This window comes from Monodon monoceros, unplaced genomic scaffold (assembly GCF_005190385.1).
Source record: "Monodon monoceros isolate NGI ecotype Baffin Bay Population unplaced genomic scaffold, NGI_Narwhal_1 Super_Scaffold_5, whole genome shotgun sequence".
Taxonomy (NCBI): Eukaryota; Metazoa; Chordata; class Mammalia; order Artiodactyla; family Monodontidae; genus Monodon; species Monodon monoceros.
In genome coordinates, this window is record NW_021703782.1 from 93,729,807 (window position 1) to 93,749,612 (window position 19,806).

Consider the following 19,806-nt stretch of genomic DNA (forward strand, 5'->3'; position numbering starts at 1 on the left):
GGGGAGACAGCTCCGGTGGAAGAGAGATGTGGGCGAGTTACCTTTGAAACTCAGCACATCTCTGAATTCACGTTGCTTCCTTCTTTCTCTTGCTTTTATACACATTTCTTATAGGGACTTCTGGGATTCATTGGTCTGGTCGGGGAGCCAGGAATCATGGGAGAAAAGGTAAGTCGTGTGGGAATATCTAAGCAAGTAGAGCTTGTGTTTTGAGATTTTTAAAAGGTGAAGGGGCCAGTTGCCCTGGGGGTGTCAGACCTCCCTCCCTGGCCTCTCCTCGCTTCCCTGGCCTTCCAGACCCTCAAAGAGCCATTGTTCCGTGTCCCAGCATCCCCTGGGGCTTCCGCCATGTCCTCCTGCCAGCATCCTCAAACACAGTTAGATGTCTGTGTGACAGCCATCTACGTGGTCTGGGCCGCTCACAGCTGCGCGCTGGCACTGCGTGGGGCTGGCAACAGAAGGAGGCAGGGTCATCTTTCAAAAAAGGAACCCAGTTCTTTAGTTTGCCTTGTTAATGCCAGCAGCTTTGTTTTACAGACCAGATAACCAAGGCTCCAATAGGGGAGGTGAGTTGCTCAAGGTGACCCAGATAGGAAGTGGCAGAGCTGGGATTTGAACCACATTCAGTTTCCATGGCCACACTTTGCCCCACGTTGGCTCCCAGCCCATAGCTTGTGGCTTCCCATTTCCCATGGGCCCTTGAGGGGAAGGTTTATCTGATTCCCCAGGAAGGCGACCTACGGGAGTTGATATTATTCCCATTGGACAGATGGAAAGACTGAGGTCCTAGTCTGGCCCCACCTAGCTTCCCAGGCTCATCCCGTGCCTCCCTCTTATCATTCCCTGTGTCCCAGACCTTCTGGTCACCTTCTCCTCTTCCTCCTTCTCTTTCTCCTCTTCTACCTCTTATTTTTTAAAATTTAACATCTTTTTGAAGTAATTATATTCACAGGAAGTTGCAAAAAATAGCACAGAGAGGCCCTGTGTAACCTTCACCCTGTTGCCTCCATGGTAACATCTTTGATAACTTCAGTGCAATATCAAAGCCATCTCTGGCCTTCTTTTGTTGCTCGAATGTTCCATGTCCCTCCTCACCTGCAAACCATTACCCATGCCATTCCCCTGGCCAGGTACACCCTTCCCATCCCCCTATCTTTGCCTAGATGACTCTCAGTTATCCTTCAGCATTCTGAGGGAAGCCTTCCCCACCACACCCCTGCACTCGGGGGGTCAGATCCCCTAGTGAAACACCTTAGCACCAAGACCCACTCCCTCCCTTCACTTACCCCAGTTTGCACCTGTTTTGGTGATTTGTGTCAGTCTCCTCGTAACACTCTGTCTCACTCCGTGTGAGCAAGGTCTGTCTGTTTCTACCCACCATCGTGTCTTCAGGGTCTAGCATATCATGCCAGGCACATAGTAGATGCTCAAGAAATGTTTGCTGGCTGTGCGAATACAAGAAAGAGGGCTTCACACAAATAGAGCCAGGATCCAAACCCAGAGCCGCTGCCTTCCGGCCATAGCTCTGTCTGCTACACCTGCCATCTCTGCCCGATCTGTCTGGATTGGTCAAGAGAGACTAAGTTGCATCTCTGATTCTCCAGCATCTCATCTGGGTTGGAGCAGGGGGTGGGGAGAATAAAAGAAATGCCTTATATTGCCATCTCTGCCTTAGCGAGCCCAGCCCAGGGGATGCCAGGCCTAATGAGGACCACAGAACGTGGGCCAGGATCAAAGGGGATGACGTGTTTAGCACATCCTTGATCTGGACCAGCCCTGCCCAAGGGAAGCCCACCGTGTGTGTGGCACACCACAGTGGATGCTGAGGCCTCCTAGGACTTGCTGGGGTTCTTGGCTTCTGCTGACTGAAATCTCAGGACTCCCCCCTCCCCCTGTCACCACCCTGGGTGATGTGGCTATAGACCTTGGACAAGTCCCTGCACCTACCTAGTCTCTGGAGTGCCCTCTGCACCCTCCCCCCATAGAGCCACCCCACTGCCGTGACCTCCCTGAATTGCTGTCTCCATCACAGGGTGACCGGGGCATGATGGGACCCCCAGGCGCGCCCGGACCCAAGGGGTCGATGGTAAGGAGCAAGTCTGCATCCCCTTGCCCTCTCCTGTCACAGCCGCGGTGACAGCTCTGCTCTCCCCTGCCTGCGTCCGCGTACCCAAGGCGTTCACGACGACCGGCTCCTTTACCTTCCAGGAGGCCCTGGGCTGGGGCTGAGCCGCGGCCGAGGCAGAACTGCAGAAGGAAGAGGCACCTTCCAGAGCTGATTCCTTCTTTTTCATCTCTTTCTTGGTAGGGTCATCCTGGAACTCCAGGTGGTGTTGGGACCCCCGGGGAGCCTGGACCTATGGTAAGCAAAGCCCTCATGTTCCCTGAGCTCAAACCCACTGTCGAGTCATGGTGAGGAGTCCAGGTCTCAAAGTCAGACAGACCGGGAATTCCAGCTCCCCAACTCCCCGGCTGTATTGTCAGGGCAGATCATTGAACTCTGCACCTAAATTTTGCTCATATGAAAAATAGATGAAATAACTATGGTCATGATAGTGTGATTGCATGGGTGAAACGAAACCAGGCAGCTAATGTTCATTACATAGGGATGGTCATTGCAAGGGAGTGTCATGGTCATTGGCACCTCTGTTGCTTTGTTCATCCACTCAGGAAATACTGTGTCCCATGTGCCGCTCCAGGAGCTGCCGTCAACAAGGCAGAACACTGTCCCTGCCCTTTAGGAGCTCGTATTCTGGTGTGGCGGAGAGAGAAGCCAGTAAATAAGTGACAGATGCTATGGAGAAAGCAGGGAAGAAAGTGGGAAATGAAGGGCCAAGGATACAGGGCTCCTGGGCTTCTCATGATGACTGAGGCACCAGGGATATTCCTGAGGATCCCAAAGCGGGGAGGTGGGAGAGGCAGGGGGCTGGGGGGAGGGTGTGGCCAGGAGCACCCAGATTCAGGGGTCCCTCCTACTCCCCCGAGGGTGAGGTAGGGTTGGGGGCTGGGTGGCTCTCACCCTGAGCACATGGAGCTTCTGGTCCCTCCACCTCTGCTGGTGGAGGACGGAGGGAATTGGGGCAGGGCACTCACTTCGGCCAAGGCTGAGGCTCAAGGCTGGGAGCCCACTCTGGGGCGAGGGGATGGGGGTGGGGTGGGCTTCAGGCAGGTGGAAAGGGTATGGTGGGAGGGGGACCGGCACAGGCAGGATCCCGGGGCAAGCCTGGAGGGTGATGAGTTCAGGTGCCTTCACAGGCTAGACTGAGGGGCTCCCTGAGGTCTGAGGAAGGAAGAAACGGGAGCCTTCGATGGTTTGAATCCAAGGGAAGTGCGTCCACACCAGTTCTCTGAGCCACTTAGGGAAGCAAGGCCAACTCAGTTCCCACACTTTTCTGTGCACCTGCCGCGTGCTGTGCCCATGCTCAGTCCTGGAGTTGCAAAAATGATACAAAAGAGATCCTGCTCTTAAGATTCTCACTGTCTAGTCCTCTCACTCATTAACAGACTTTTACTGAGCACCTACTATGTGCCAGACAGTGCTAGGTGCCCAGGGTAGGGCCGAAGCCAGAGAACAAGGATGCTAGGGGTCTATCATCCAATTCTAGCTGTGCCCCCGGACCTCAGGCTCCCTGAGCCTCCCTCTAGGCTTTCTTCCTCCCGTGTCCAACCTCCTCCCCATTCCATTTCCTCAGTGCTTCCATCTGTTCAATGGTTTGGCTCCGACTTAGTGAAATCAAACAGTGAGCTGCCGTTTTCAGATCCCAAGGTTGCCATTGACCCTCCTCTGTTGCAGTGTGGGGCTGGGCCCTTGGATCTCTTGGGGCTCCTTTCGGACAGCCAGCTGCCCCCAGTGCCACTGGGGAAGCAGGATAGCATGGAGGTCCAGAAAGCTTCAGAATCAGACACATGTGAGTCAAATTCTGGCTCCCCCTTTACTAGCTGTGTGATTGTTGGCAACATTTATGGCATCTCTGAGCCTCAGTTTCCCCATCTGAGTCAGCATAATACCACCTTCATTATGAGATTGTTGTGAGAAGTGAATGATACCGTGCATGATGTAATGCTTAGCAAACTACCTGCATATACTAAGTGCTTAATGAATGGTAACAATAATAATTACTATTACTATTTGTTAGATATGATAATTACCACTATTATTAGTAAGACTGTTACTATGAAAGTGACATTTCTGATGATACCGTTCACGTCTGATTGGCATTTTCCACTTTTCCAATCATTTTAACATCCATGTTCTCCTACAGTCCACTGAGGTCAGCCAAGGTTATTATCTCCATTATTTGGAGGGGAACAGTCAGGTCCTGGGACCACCAGTTTCTGACCTCCTCTCCCTTTGAGAGAGCTGACAGCAACCCTTTACTGAGGACCTTCCAGGTCATTTCATCTTCCTAGCAACTCTAGGAGTCAGGGACTCTTCTTATACCCATTTTATAGATGATGAAACTGAGGCCTGAAGAGTTTAAGTCACTTGCCAAAGGTCACAGAATTAGTAGGTGGCAGAGTCAGGGTTTGAACCTAGTTCTCTGGTGGAACAGTGTGCTCTCTACACTACTGCCTCTGAGTTGAGACTTGGCTCCTGACATTTCCCAGTGACGCATTGCATGCCTTCTGCAGTCTGAGATCCCTCTATAAAATGGTCCATTCTCACCCAGTCGTCATGTTCTCCCTCACCCGGGAGTCAGATCTGTCTTTTTAGGGGGCCAAGCCCGGGTCCACACCCTGCTTGCTCTGCTGACAAGGGATCAGGTTGGGACCCAGCGCCTCACATCAGCCCTTTAGCAGTTGAAAGGTCTGCGCCCCCTGAGGCCCTGGGAAGAGAGAAATGGGAGCAGAAAGAGGAGTTTTTCCTGAGGCCCCAAACTGAGCTGGGCCTCTCCCTGGTATTCGGAGGGGGGGATGAGGCCGTCTTTTCTTGTAAAAGGAGCACGCCCAGTCTGAGAATCCCGCGGAGCTGGGAGGCTCCTGCAGCTGTTGGAGGGGTCCTTGGCCAGCCATGCGGCTAAGACGCAGCTTGACGTGTGTAGCTGGGGGCTGGAACCTGGGGAGAGAAACCAGGCAGCGAGGCGGTTTCTTCACCTTCTTCATCTCTCTTCACCTTCTTCACCTTCACCTCTCTTCACCTTCTTTCTCTCCCTTCGTATCCTCTGTCCTCTTCAGTCCTTCCCTTAATTCCTGTCATCGGCCCGCCCTGGGCCAGGTGCTGGGAATTCAAAGAACAAAACCAGCCCTGTTTTTTCTTTCCCTCCCTCCCTGCCTCTTCTTGTCATTCCTTCACCAAACTGAGATAACCCTGGCAGGGGCGTCTTCCCCGGGCCCTGCTCCCTTCTCTTTGCCTCCCCGACCGACTTCTCCACCCAACCTCTCCCCCTCCCCCCTCCCCCCTCCCCCCCCCACCCCTCCTCCCTCCCCCCCCCCCCCCCCCCCCACTTCTGGGCCCTGGTCTCCTTCTGCCCTCTCTTACCCTCCCTGGCTCTTCCTGCCCTGGGCAGACCCTTCTGGATGCTTGCAGGTAATATTCAAGGTCAGGGTGGGGGGACAGAACTTGGGACCCCATATTCTTCTTGCTGATGGAGAGAGAAAAGGGGAAGTGGGAGTTGGAGATTTTGGTCAGGAATGTCCTCATAGCTGCCGGTTATTGATTTTGAGATAAAGAAGGAAGCAGCTTATCCATCCAGGATGCCTTCTCCCTGCTGCCGGATCCCCAGGCGCTGACTCCTGCTCAAGGTGGCAGCACGTCCACTGCTTCTCCTGGGGGACAGATCTTCCCACTAGGCCCAGTCCTTCCATCTGGAGCTGCTGGGCTCGGGAGTGGCCGCTCCTGAACAGCGCCTGTTTGAGGCTGCAGGCCTAGCCTTCGGTGTTGTACTTGCTCCCTAAAAAGGGCCTTCTCCAGACTCTTTCTCCTCCCCACAGGGTCCTCCAGGATCTCGAGGCCCGCTGGGCATGAGGGGAGCAAAGGGACGCCGGGTAAGTGTGGCCCAGCCCCCGGGGGCGGACACCCGCTGGAGAGACCCCTCTTGGTCCTTGCCCTCCGCCCAGCCCTGAGATCTGTGACTTTCACAGCACCAGCCTCCTCTCAGGCCTGGCTCTCCGTGTGGGACCCCCACCCATCTTTCCCAGCCCATTTCTGAGCACCACGCCTTGCCATCCAGCAGGAACAGAGGGGCTCTGTAGTGCCAATGCTTTGACCATTCATGTGTTTGCTCATGCATTCATTCACCTACAATTTATTTAGCACCTGCTATGGGCCGGCCACTGTTGGAGGCTCTGTAGATATCACAAGAACAGGACAGGCAGGACCCTTGCCTGGCTTCATGGCTCAATCAAGTAGGTCAAACAGACAGTACAGGGTCATTAGCACATCGATGGTGGAACCACAGGCAGCTTGGGAGCCTGGAGGAGGCACCTCGCCTGACCAGGGTACCAGGGAAGGCTTCAAGGAGAGGGTGATGCTTGAGCTGATGCCCGGTTCCAGGCAGAGGGAAAGCCTTAAGGTGAGAAGGAACGGCATGTTTAGGGATTGCCCACTGGTTCAACAGAGGGGCAGGAGAGAGGGATAAGACCAATAATTAGCAGGTGTCAAGCCAAGCAGGGCCTCAAACTCCACAGCTAAGCCTATGGGCTATGTTCCCAGGGTAGTGGGGAGCCGCAGAGGGTTTTATGCAGGGCTGGCCCTGAGCACGGTAGCTAGAGGTGATCACTAGTACTTACTCTGTGCCAAGCACTATCACGTACATTGACTCAGCTACTCTTCAGCACTGCCCTATAATGTAGGTGCTATTCTTAATTCCCATTTTACAGATAAGGAAAGTTAAGGCACAGAGAGGTTAAGTCACCTGCCTCAGGCTGCACAGGTAGAAAGTGGCAGAACTGTGATTTGAACCCAGGGGATCTGACTCTTTCGCATACTGAAGGCGGGGAGGGCAGATGGAGTGGTTTCCTGCCCCCAGTGGGTGTCCAGGTGCCAGGCCAGGCAGCCTTGTGAGAAGGAAACAAGATGGCACAGTGGCCCAGGCAGCCCAGGCCTGATATTCAAGCTCATACCAGGGGATCCGAGATGATTATTCTCTTCTTGGCTGAATTTCAAGTAGTTTAAAAATTTCCCCTGAACGAGGTGCTCTGAGCAGTCTGCCTCGGAGAGGCGAGCCTTAGAGGCATTCCCCTGGCCTGGCAGGACCCCTCCCAGTGCCACGTCCTGGTCTCTGCGAGTAGCCGAGACCCTTTGGCAGCCGGGTTGCACCCTGACCCTCTGCACATTCCCTCCTGCCCGGGAAGCCAGGTTGGCTGGAGGCGGAGCTGTGCTGGCCCAGGCCCTGCCCCGCACAGCCTGCCAGATGCAGAGGCTCAGGCCTCCGTCAACTCACTGAGCCCCTCACAACCGTCGGACCACCCTTCCCGGTGGTGGCTTGAAGAATGTATCTCCTGCTTGAGGAAACCCAGGCTCCCAACCACATCAAAGTCTCCGGGGCTGGAAGGGGAGCTTCAGGAACATGAGCCCCGCCCCCTGCTGGGTTTGGCAGGAATGCAAAACCTGTGGGACCCACCCCCTGCGTCCCCTGCCTGACAGGCCACCTTTGGCCACTTCACAGATGGGGTCACTGAGCGGGGCGGCGGTGGGGGGGACTAGAGAGGCACCCGCTGAGCCTGTGAAAGACCTCAGTTCTGGGCAGGCCCCCTGTGCAGCTCCTGGCTTGCCCTGGGACCATAGCAAGGCCTTGTTGATCTCCAGGCCTCAGTTTCCCCGAGTGTGCTGTGGGAAATGAGCTTGGAGGTCTGCAAGGCCCTGCCTGCTTTTCTGCCCATGTGCAGGACGGGCCCTGCTGCCCACCCCACTGCCCCAGCCCCCTGCCCTGGGAAGAACGAGCACTAAGGGGTCGAGGCCAGGACCAGGATGGGGCCCCAGACCCTCAGCTCTTCGTAGAGCTGTTGACCAGGGTCTGGGTCCATGGGCCACGAAGAGCTGGGGCTATGGGGTCACACAGGCGTAGCAGCAAGTCTCAGCCTTCCCAGTTACCAGCTCTGGGACCTCTGGCCAGTTTCTTAGCCTCTATAAGGCTTGGTGGATGACCTTAGGAGCAAGTTGGAAGGAACCAGACTTTGAACCCAAGTCAGCTGAATGCCCAGTTTTTTCCACCACTACCTGTCATTGTTTATCAGTGTGGGAGTGAGCTCCCTGTCACAGGGGGTGTGCAGATTAGAGCCCGGGGCAGGGTGTTGGAGAAGACAATGTCTAAAAGCCCTCTTACCCGGGAGACTCCGCTATCTCCCTCCAAAACCCACTTTGAGGGAGTCGTGAGGATTCTGTGATCCAGGTGCCTGACACTGAACTCTGCTCCTGTGAGTGGGACTTAAGAGCTCGGCAGACCTGGCCTTGAATCCCAGCTCCTCCCCTGACCTCGGGCAGTCAATTCGCCCTCTCTGAGGCCCCAGTGTTTCCTCTATAAGATGGGTCGGCAACAGAACCGACCTCTTTGAATGGCTGTGGGGATAGAATCCCTTTGCCAGCACCTCGAGTGGTAAGCACCTGGAAGGGCAGCGGTATGTAGCAAGGGCTGGGCGCACGTTCACTCCCTTTCCATCCCTTTTTCACAAGAGCTGCGATTGGCCAGATTTGCTGTCCCCTGGGGCTCCTCCCAGCCAAGCCAGATGCCCAACCTGGCTGGGAGGCAGCCCCGGCTGTGACTGCAAACATCTTCCCGGGGAGTGGCTACAAGAGAACAGATCTGTGGCTCTGACAGAAACCCAGACCTGCCTCCAGCAGGGTGGGCTGGCCCGTGTTCATTTGGGGAAGGAGGGGGCAGGACTGAGGCACCCACAGGACAGAGGACGAGCTGCAGAGTGGCCCAGAGCAAGGGTTAGGCTGTGCACTGCCTTCGTGCCTCTCCCTGCACAGCGGAGCTGGGGAGGGAGAGTGGCTGGGGCCCCTTTGCCGCCTCCTCCTTCTTCCAGGGAGGAAAGGTTAATCCTGTTTCCCCCCAGCCAGCCCCTGCTTCTACCTGAGCTCTCTGGTGGTCCGGGGGATAGCAGAGTCTCCCAGGTAAGAGGGATTTTAGATATTGTCTCCTCTAACACCGTGTCCTGGCCCTGACCTGCATACCCCTTGTGACACGGAGCTCACTCCCACACTGAAAAATAGTGACAGGTAGTGGTGGGAAAAAATGGGCCTCTGGCTGACTTGCATTCAAATTCTGGCTTCTCCACATACTAGCAGGGCAACCATAGGCTATTTCCTTATTTGTTAAATGAGGAAAATAGCTTTCACTATTACTGCTACTGCTGCTGTTGTCGATGTTATTACTATTATTATAGATCTCATAACCTTCCTCCCAGCGAGGCTTTGATTCCCAGGAGAAACAGGGTGCCGTGTGATTCAGGCCAAGCCCTTGACACCTCTGGGCCTCCGCTCCACTCCCAGAGCTGTCCCTTTCCAGGAAGATTAATGCCTCAGGTAGAGACAGAGGTCAGGGGCCAGAAGCCATCTCTCAGGAGGGCCCGGATGCCCACCATCAGCTCAGCTTCTGTCCCGGCTCTCGTGACCTGGGATGCCCTACATCCTAACCTGTGTCCGTCTCCACCAGGCCCCTGTCCATGAGTCAGGGGCGGTAAGTCTAACACGTGGTCTGACAGTGTCCATCTGAGACTGAGGCCCAGGGAGAGGAAGGGGCTTTCCTGGGGTCACACAGCAAGTCGGTAGCAAAACCAGGACTTGCACCCACACCCTCTAATCAAACCTCATCTTGAACCCGTGAAAATTCTGAGCCTCGTATAAGCTGCCTATTATGAGGAAGGGAATGAATCCAGGTTTGCCAGGCCGTTGCTCTGCGCCCCTGCCCCTGGGGAGCCTGCAGCCCCCTCTGGAGGAACCAGATATTCTACACATGTAGCACTTACTACATGCCAGGTGCTGAGCTGCCCGTGTGCATTATCTCCTCCTGCCTTGACAGGGAGATTTCTCATCCCCATTTCAGAGATGGGATAACTGAGGCTCAGCAAGGAGCAGCCACTTGTCCCTGAGACACAGCGTTTCCTGAGCAGCACTGTGCCTAGTGCTGGACCCCTAATAGATTCTGGGCCAGGGCCTGAGACACTGGGCACAAAGACTCCCAGCCCACGGTCTCCTGGCCCAGGGTGAGTTCATCAATGTGGTGCTATTTAAGGCCGCAGCGTCGAGCTGAAGCTGATAAGAAGAACGGTCACTTTTTCTGGTTCAACTATTAATTGAAAATTTCCTTGTTCAATATTTAAATGATTTCTCCATGTTGCTTTTTCTCATCCCTCATATCCCCTATGCCCAGACGCTTCCCTGGCCCCCTTGTGTGCCTGGTCCCCTCGCTCCCAGGCTGGGGCGGGTCAGCCTCCTTCGCAGGATCCTCTTTGTCTCCCCAACACGGCCTCTCTGGCCCCCTGCAGAACAAACACCACACTGTTCTCCATGGTGGACCCCAGGGGACCCCATCCCATCTGTGTCTCTCTGGGAGGCCCATGGAGGGGACATAGGGGGCAGTGGGTAGAACCCTGGAGGGAATACCAGCTGCTAATGTGCTAAGGGACCTTGGACAAATCACTTCCCTTGCAGGGCCTCAGTGTTACCATCTGTGCAGTGCGGGGAAGAGGGGATTCTGCCTGCCCCAGGGGCCTCTGAGTTCTCAAAAGACCAAGAATCCTGTCTCAGAGGTCAGACCTGAACCCAGAACTCCAGGGAACAGCTGCCCTGTCCTTGCCCCCTCCTCATGTGAGCTGGGCCAGATTAGCTGCACATCTGGCTGGAGAGGGGGCTGTTCCACATATCTGGCCACGTGTAGACCCTCCCCAGGTCGACTGTCCTCTGCCAGTTTCCCCTAAGGGCTGTGGTCCACAAACTGCTTCTGCCCCACGTGTGCTCTGGGAAGAGCAGGCGACAGCAGTCTGAAGACCTGGCTGTGGGGACTTGGCCACGTGTCTCTTGGTTCTGCCCTCAGTTTCTGCGTCCGTGGAATGGGTTGGCTGGCTGAGCCCCAAGGTTTCTTTAAACAGGGTTTAAATGCACCAGCAGCCCCACTCCAGGATGGTAGGGCCCCTAGCCAAGTCCACCCATGCTACGCCCTGCGCAGAGCCATCTCAGCAGGCACACTGCACTGGGTGACCCACCTGAGGGTGGGGGTGCACAGGAAGTGCGAGGTGGAGGGAGCCCCCTGCTTGTGCAGGGCTCTGGGCAGCCCCGCCCTCCTGGTTCCCAGCCCGAGGGAGACCCCTACTGTCCACTGTGCTAGTCCTTTTTTCCTGTTCCAGGGACCCCGAGGACCAGATGGACCAGCTGGGGAGCAGGGGTCCAAGGGTCTGAAGGTACCGACCCCCGTGGCCTTCCCTTCCTCTCACCTCCCGCGCTGGGTCAGGAACCCAGGAACCCCGGCTCACAGCCTCCTCAGTGACAGACCCCTTTGGGACAGCAGGGCATCCCAGAGAGGCTGCAGGGCACGTTCCTGAGAGCTCATCCGGCCACTCTTCCTGATGCTGGCAAGCCCCCAGCATGAGGACAGGGAAGGGAGAATGAGCGATCAGACTGAGAGAGAAAAAGCACATGAATGAGACAGAGTGAGGAGGAATCACGCATGGCCTCTGACCCCCAAGCCCCTCCCGGGCCCCTGAGAGCCGAGACTGCTTCTGACCCCTTCAGGACCCGGGGGTCCTTGGTTCTCGGCCCAGAGCACCTGGTGACTATGGCGAGCCACTCCCCTGAGTTTTCCCGTCTGCACACTGGGGAGGGGGTGGATGCCATGACCCCATGGGTTCCTTATATCTCCTGTGGGAGCGGGTGTCCCTTCTCCGTGAAGGGTCCTCCCCAGCACCCTCTCCCAACCTCATGCTTTGCTTCCTGCAGGGCCCCGCAGGACTACAGGGCAGACCAGGCCAGCCTGGGCAGCAGGTATGTCAGGCCAAGGCTGCCAGCCCCTCTCCCCACTCCCTGCTTTGTCATACATGCTTCTAACAAACCCCAAATGTGCTTCCAGGGCGTGGCTGGCGAGCGAGGGCACCTGGGCACACGAGGCTTTCCTGTAAGTAGCACCGGTTCATGAAATTCTCTCCGTGGGACTTCGCGGGGAGAAAATAGCCACTTTAGCCAAGTTCCCATCCTGCTGTGGAAATCCCGAAGGTTCTAGCTGCCCACTCCTGCCCTGAGGACTCTCCAGTATGTCTCCTCCCCTCTGGAACTCAGTCTCCCATCTGTCACAGGGCAGAGGGTGGGGTCGGACCCTCATTTGCTACGACAGCTTGACGGAGACCCAGGGGACAAGCAGGGTAGAGAAGGCCATGGAGGGACTAAGGTCACCTTTGTTTGTCCCTGCAGGGCATCCCGGGTCCCTCCGGCCCCCCAGGTACCAAGGGCCTCCCAGGAGAACCGGTAAGTGCCCTTGCCCTCTCTCTTTGCATCTTTGCCCCTGGCAGGCTGGTCTCAGCTGGGTCACCCACCCGGGGGTGTGGGTCCTGCAGTCAGACAAGGAGAGGGGCTGGAGAGGGACAGTGCCGGGGCTCTACCGCCCCGGGGGCGGGTCAGGGAGAGAGCACTGGCCAGGGAGGTCAGGAGCTCTGCGTTGAGTCTAAGCTCCCTTGCCTTCCAGCCTCAGTTTTCACGCCAGTAAGATGGGAATAATTGTTCCTACCTTCACACCCTGTTGTGAGGATGAAATAAGATGTGTGTGGAGTGCTTAGCACAGTGAGAAGCGGAGGGAACGGAGTCCTTCAGGTCCCCGAAGGAGGGAGGGCAACATGAGAATAAACTAACACGCTGAGTGGGCACTGCGGATTCCAGCGTGCCCAGAGTGGAGAGAGCTGGACCTCAGGGAAGGCAGGAAGAGGTCGCAGGGGCCAGTCACCCGAAGCTGCGGACGGAGTTTGCTGTTTGTCCCAACGGCAATAGTGAGCTATTGAGAGGTTTGAAACAGAGGAGCCCCGCAGAAGATCTCACGGGAAGGGTGGGTTTGGGAGGACATCCCGTGTGTTGGGGAGCCCTGTGAGGAGGCTGTGGAGGGTGCTTCTAGTGGTGGAGAGGAGAGCACAGTCTCGGGGCCCAGGAGGAGGAATCTGGGTGGGGCAGGGGGAGGACTGGAGGCCGCGCTGTAGCCCCACGTCTGGAAGCTCAGGTAGACGCCCTTTTGAACAATGGACTGACCAAGAGTGAGTGGGTGAAAGGTCATTCCAGGCAGAGGGGACAGAGTGAGCAAAGCTTGGGAGCCCAAAGGCTTCTGAGCAGGGGAGGCTGCCCTGGGTCTTAGGTAGGTGACTAGGAGAAGAGGTGGAGGGGTTGGTGCGAGTGCACTAGACAGGGGCTGCGGGGAGAGCTGCAGGCACCAGGACCCTCAGCGAGGGGTGGGTGAGGGCATGGGCTGCAGAGTCCCAGATTCTACGGGTTCTCTCCCTCACCCGCCCCTCCAGACTGCATTATTGAGCCTTAGACCCCAAAGAGGGCCCAGGCTGGCTTCTCCCAACTGTCTGTGTGTCTGTCTATCTTCCAGGGCCCTCAGGGACCCCAGGGGCCAATTGGCCCTCCAGGAGAGATGGGACCCAAGGTGAGTGCGGAGGACCCTTGTTCGTCCCGTGGTGCTGCTGGGGAGGTAATCAGCCCCTCCGGGCCGTCCTCCTCCAGGGCGCCTATCCTGTGCACTGCAGAGACTGATGGCGAGAGGCCCTGGCAGAGAGGGTAGATCCACCATGACGCCGTAGGGTGAGGGGCTGGGCTCCCAATCCCAGGGGCAGCGGGTGGGATGCAGCTGTGCCAGGACCGGCATGGGGGTTGGCGGTGCCTCTTTTTCGGCACCATGGAGAGCAGCAATGCCCCCTGCCCCGACCCTGCTGGGATTTCACGCCGACACAGAGGTTTGACTGCAGAAGCAGTCCCCTTAAGGTCATGCAGCGAGGAGCTTGGAAGGGGCCTCAGACACCCATGCCTCACCCAGAGGAGAAAACAGCCCCAGGGTTTATGCAGGGGCTGCAGCCATGCCAATGGTGGTAACTCAGGATCCCTCCCGCCCTTGTCATCCTGGCCCAGCTGCAGAGAGAAGGGCAGGAATCCCTCGGCCCTGAATGCAGCATCCGTTGGCTTCCTCCTCTGTTGTTACGTGAATCATGAAATTTTCCTCTGCATGCTTGCCAATGGGCTCCTCCTGGGTAAACCACACTCGTGGGGAGGGAGGGGCTCCAGCAGTCTCTGGGCAGCCCCGATGCTCAGCAGCCTGAGCCCAGTCACCCCCATCTGCCTAGTCCCAACTCTAAGCTCCCAGAAGGCTGCAGCCTGCTCCCAGCTCTGTGTCTCTCACGCTGAGTGACCTCGGGCATGTCCCTTGCCGTCTCTGGGCCTGCCTCAGTTATCTCCTCCCTTACAACCAGGGCCCAGCCCTTGCTCTAGGAAGGACCAATGGCATTTTCTTGCAGGGGCCACCAGGTGCAGTGGGAGAACCAGGGCTTCCTGGGGAAGCTGGAATGAAGGTAAGGTGGGATGAAAGAAGAGAAAAATGGCTTGTTGAAACCAGCTCCCAGCTGGCGGCCCCATCGTCTCCATGGAAGAGAAACAGGCCTTTCTTGTGCCCGGGATAATGGGTTCTCTGTGCTCCCGGCTGGGGAGCAGGGCCTGGCCATGGCCACAGTGGATGGCCCAGCCAGCCCGGAGCCCCCATCCCTGCCCCCTGTCTGGCAGTGTTTTCTCTGGCACCTGCCCCACGCTGGGACGGCCATACCTCCTGGCCTCCTGCGATACCATCTGCATTTCAGCACTGGTGCCCCTCATTACCTGCAGGGAAACAGGAGCCCATGGATCCCTGGGCTCTGGGGAGAGACCCCTCCCCGCGCTGCTGTTGGAAGAGGACCTGCTCCCTATGCAGGCCCCGGAGGCCTGGGACTGTCAGTCTTGACGTAGTTCCAGAATCCTTTGCTTGAATAATGCAGGAAACCAACCCATATATAAAACAGGTAGTAATGGGATGGTTCTGGCCGCGGCAGGGCTGGGGGCTTGGAGCTCTGCCTCCTCTCTGTGCCCTCAGACACCAGCAGGGAGAGAGGAAATTCCAGGCTTGGAAATCCCCACATGAGAAAGACCCTTCTGGGGTCTTTTGGAGGAGCTGGGTGACATTTATTCTGGTTCATTTAGGGCCTCTTCCTTCTTTGGGTTTCTCTCCAAGGTTCTCAGGGAGGGAGAGAAAAGAAGGTGGTCAGCCTCAGAGTTGCCATCTCTGCATCCGATATTCCCTGGAGCCAAACTACCCAGGTTTGGATCCTGAATCTGTCACTTACTAGCCTCATGAGCTCGGGCTGGTTACTTAAGCTGCAGCCCCCCTGTCTCTTCCTTTGTAAAAGAAGATACCTCTCCTGGCAGGGTTGTTGTGACAATTAAATGTGTAAAATAAAAAGGCACTTAGAACAGCACTATGTAAGTGTGAGCTGAGCTGTGATGCTGGTGTTGATGCTGGCGGTCGTAATCCTGACCTGTCCAGGGCTTATTGGGAACAGGGGCTCTGGTTGGCATTTTACAATTTCTCTCTGGTCCTGGGGAGAAAGAGCTTCCTCAGCTCCACTCCCCACTCCTCCCACGTCAGAACCAGTGAGAACAAGAAGGTGAGGGCTGGGGTTGGTCCTATCCCCCCACCCATGGACTTGTGTTTGGCTTCTCCTAGGGTGACCTTGGGCCTCTGGGCACCCCTGGGGAGCCGGGCCTCATTGGGCAGCGGGTAAGTCGAAGCAAATTCATTCTCCCTGGAAAGTCCCACCCCTCCCTGGCTGTCTGGAGGGGGGAAGGGCTTTACTCAGCTTCCCTGAGCCTCAGTTTCCTCAACTGCAGAAACAGACTGTGAATCTCTGCAGCCTTATCCAGTCTCCCTTGGCGGGCCAGCATTTCCACAATGCAGAGGTGCTCCTCAGAGAAAAGCATTCTGTGGTCAAAATGTTTGAGATTCTGCGTGCTCGGTGTTCCCCCTTACACATTAGCAGTAGCGTTTTCAAGGCTCTGAGAAGGCCTGCAACCAAGAAATTGGGGTTTGGGGAGGGTTAATCCATAGTCTCCAAACTTATTTGACCTCCAAGTGCTTTTATTGAAAAACACCTGTTACCATCCCTAAAACTGTTCCATGGAAGGTTATCTGAAAGGTTATCTTCCCCTTTACCAGAAGAAACCCACGGAGTTTGGCTTCCTCTGAGAAGGTTTGGGATGCCTCTGTGTCCACCTGTCTATGCTCTGTGCCTGATTTATAAGATCCCTGTCTGAATGGAGACCCCAGGGTGCTGTGAGAGATACAGAGCAGGCATCCTCTAGCATCTTTCAGATGGGGAAGGTGCAGCCCAGGAGTGAGGGGGAGTTAGTGTGGGGGGGGCTTGGCTCATGGAGACACCAGGCCCCCAGTCCAACTTCTCATTTTTCCCTTTTTCCAATGCCTCATGTTACTCCCTGCCCAAAGTTAAGAGGCTCCTCAAGTTGAGTTAAGACATAGAATGAGAGGAGAGGGCCACAGGGCAAGAGAGGATGAGCATGGAGCTTGAAGTTTTCAGATGGCAATCTTGTCTGTCAAGGAAGATTGAGCAGTACAGTTTCTTGGAGTGCCATGTTAAGAAGGATCCTGAGGCTCCTTCTGGGCTCACTAGGAAAGAGAATGACGTGCACTCACTTGATGCCCACTGTGTGCCAGGCACTTCACAGCAGTGAGTAACAGAAGGCCCTGTCCTCATGGAGCCACATTCTAGTAGATAGATTAGTGATGTCTGCCATGGGCACAAGAGGGGTGGAATCTACACACCTGTCCTCCCATCTTTGCCATTCCTGCATCTGATGACTTCTGAGGCCCCTTCCAGCTCAGATGCTGAACAGCTATGAAAAAGCAGAGAGAGACACAAACTTAACTTGACAGCCATTTAGATAACTGAGGCATCCAAGGGCATCTTTGGAGCTAGAAAGGCAAGCAGGGAACCTGGCTTAAGGTCAGATGGGATTCAGGGTCTTGGTATCATTCCCACACTTGCTGGCAAGAAAGTCTGAGGGATGGCCTCACTTTCCTCGTCTGAGAACTGAGATTCCACCAAGGCGCTTCATGAGGGCTCACTCCAAATTCCAAGAAGAATATATCTAATGGCTACTATTTGTGGGATGCTTACACTGTGTCTCATAGGAACCCTTAAAGGAAGTGTATCAGCCCCATTTTCAGATGAGAAAACAGACACCCATGGGGGCTAAGGAGTTTGCTTGTGGCCAGACTACCAGTGAATGGGAAGCCCAGTGGAGGCATCGAGATCTGTCTGACGTCAAAACCTTTTCAACCAGTAGGCTGCTCTACCTGCCCATTCCAACCAGCCCACCTAGACACAGGACCAGCACCTTCTAACTCGTGCAGCCCCTACCTCACCCCACCCTGCACACAGAACAGGCTGTGGCTTGGGGGTCTGCTCCACTGTTTACTGGCCGTGCCAGGCCTTCCAGGCCCCTCCTACCTGGAGATCAGGGGTTGGGGTCGTGTCCCAAGGAGGAGGAGGACGTAAAACACACTGGGACCCCCTCCCCAGTAATGTCTCCTCATCTTTCCCCACTACCCTTTCCAGGGAGAGCCAGGCCTCGAGGGTGACAGTGGCCCTGCAGGGCCCGACGGGCTGAAGGTAAGCGTCCTTCTGGTGCAGAGTCTGGGGGGAGAGGATGTTCTGGAACTGCCTTCTCCCTCTGCCCCCACTGTCCTCCCATCCACGTCCTAAGTTTTCCCCCAGAAGCACCATGTTCCCATAAGCTCTGAGGTCAGCCCTCCTACTCCCAGGGAGAGCAGAATGAGTGGGGGTGAGCCCTGTCCAGCACCCGCCCTCTACCCTGCTCAGGCAAGACCAGGGGCCAGCCCCACCTTCCACTCCTCACTGCCACCCTTCTCCTTGAAACTGCAGCTTCTCTTGGCTCAGAGTGGTACCTGAATCCCTGTTCTGTGCCAGGCCCAGAGCCAGCAGCTTTGATATCTGTTATCTTCCATACATCCTAAAAGATCAGGAGAGCAATAATCACCACCCATGACCCATAGCCACTATTTACGGAGAACAAGGCACATATGTATCAGGGACTGTGCTAAGCCCTTTGTATGTATCATCTCAATTAGTGCTATGGGGTAAAATCTGTCTTTGGACGAGGAAACTGAGACTCGGAGAGGTTAAACCTCTTGTCCAAGGACACACTGCTAGTAATTGGCACAGGCAAGACCCAAGCCTCGGCTACCTCTCTGCACCATGCACCCATTCTAAAGGTGAAGAAACTGAGGCTCAGGCCGAGGTGTATTCATCTACAGTCTAGGGCTATGAGTGGAAAATCCAAAATTCAAACCCAGGGCTCACTGGCACCAAAGCACGTGGGCCTGACTCAGCCCTGCTACATTCCATAGATTCATCTGTCAGCCACAGATGCTGGGGCCTTGAGGAGGCACCAGGGCTCCCCTAAACCCCTGGGCAGGTTCACTGTCTGACTTACCAGCCCTGGCCTAGTCCTGGACCATTAGGTGGGTTTTCCCCAGGGCTGACCTGTCAGCTGCCCAGCTCAGGATCCCAAGTGCCACATCCCAGCATTCCCTTTGTCAGCCATTGACCCTCCATGTGACCTCAGATAAGCACCCCTCTTATCTGAGCCTCTCTTGCCCCATCCCCAGACCTCCACCCACATAATTGCCCTGGGTCCGGGGCTTCCCCACCTCCCAGGATGCCTCTGTGACAAGCCCCTGTCTGGCTTCCCATCAACCTGTGTTTTGCTTGCAAGGTCGAGAGCGCCCCCTGTCTGCCATCTGTCTACCTTCTCTCACCTCCAGCCCTGCTGTATCCCAGGGTGTAACTGGGTCTGGCTCCGGAGACCCAGAGCACTTGATGGCTTCTCCACACCCTTTGCCAAATGTCTGCATGAGTCGTGATGAATGGTGACGAACATTCTGGCTAAAATGCTTTGTGTACTCACCATACTTGCATCACCTGCCTTAAGAGCTTTACATGAATTAACCCATTTAATCCTGCCAGTAATCCTCCGAGCTGGATTCATTACCATCCCCACTTGACAGATGAGGAAACTGAGGCACAATGCGGGGACCTCCTTCGCTTCTGGGCAGCCACCTTTCTTCTCCTTGGAATCTTTGCTGAGGTGGGATGGGAGGGGGGTCTTCCAGACTTGGGTGTCTCACACAGTCTTTCCTGCTCACTTGTCATGGCTCCTCGGCCCTGGCTGCTTCTCTCACTCCCTCCAAAGCCAGTGCCACCCTAGACCTTGGGCCGGAGTAGTCCGGCAGATGTACGGCATCTTCCCAGGTCCTTGTGTGAATCCAGGAGAGAATCTGTTTCCTTTATGGTATTTGTCCAAGCATCACCTTCATGGTGAAAACAACCTCTCGGACATGCACAGCACTTTATAGTTTATGCTGATTATGTCTTTTGGGATAACCAGTTGATGGTGGCAACAGTGGTGGTGATTCCTAGTAATAAGTAATGTTTATCCAGCGCTCGTGCACTGGATGCTACGCTAAGCTATCATTTACATGGATTATCTCTTTCACTCCCCACAGTAACCCTTTGGTGCTTATTTTGCAAATGAGGAAACTTGCCCAAGTCACACAGCTCTTGAGAGGTGGCAGCAAGATTTGAATCCAGGGGTGAGGAAGGTATTGTCCCCTGAGCAGAGAACCTTGGAATTAGAAGGAACCAGAACCCAAGGTCTCACCCATGCTCTACCATGGACTCACATGTGGTACTAGGAAGTCTGTACCTCTCTCTGGGCCTCAGTTTCCCCATCTGTAAGTAGGAGGGTTGAGCTAGGCAACTTGTAAGGCTCCT

The 19,806-nt window shown here is 55.7% G+C and overlaps 1 protein-coding gene across 5 annotated transcripts in view; it reads left to right on the top strand.

The window, feature by feature from the left end:
* COL27A1 (collagen type XXVII alpha 1 chain) overlaps nt 1–19,806 on the top strand; it is a 185,918-nt gene that overhangs the window by 131,002 nt on the left and 35,110 nt on the right. For all 5 annotated transcript variants that reach the window (XM_029203587.1, XM_029203588.1, XM_029203589.1 and 2 more), the window contains 12 exons: nt 115–168; nt 2,033–2,086; nt 2,309–2,362; nt 5,932–5,985; nt 11,287–11,340; nt 11,876–11,920; nt 12,006–12,050; nt 12,344–12,397; nt 13,509–13,562; nt 14,425–14,478; nt 15,660–15,713; nt 17,569–17,622. In XM_029203587.1, the coding sequence (XP_029059420.1) occupies nt 115–168; nt 2,033–2,086; nt 2,309–2,362; nt 5,932–5,985; nt 11,287–11,340; nt 11,876–11,920; nt 12,006–12,050; nt 12,344–12,397; nt 13,509–13,562; nt 14,425–14,478; nt 15,660–15,713; nt 17,569–17,622 (630 nt within the window). The remainder of the gene's footprint in view (nt 1–114; nt 169–2,032; nt 2,087–2,308; nt 2,363–5,931; nt 5,986–11,286; nt 11,341–11,875; nt 11,921–12,005; nt 12,051–12,343; nt 12,398–13,508; nt 13,563–14,424; nt 14,479–15,659; nt 15,714–17,568; nt 17,623–19,806) is intronic.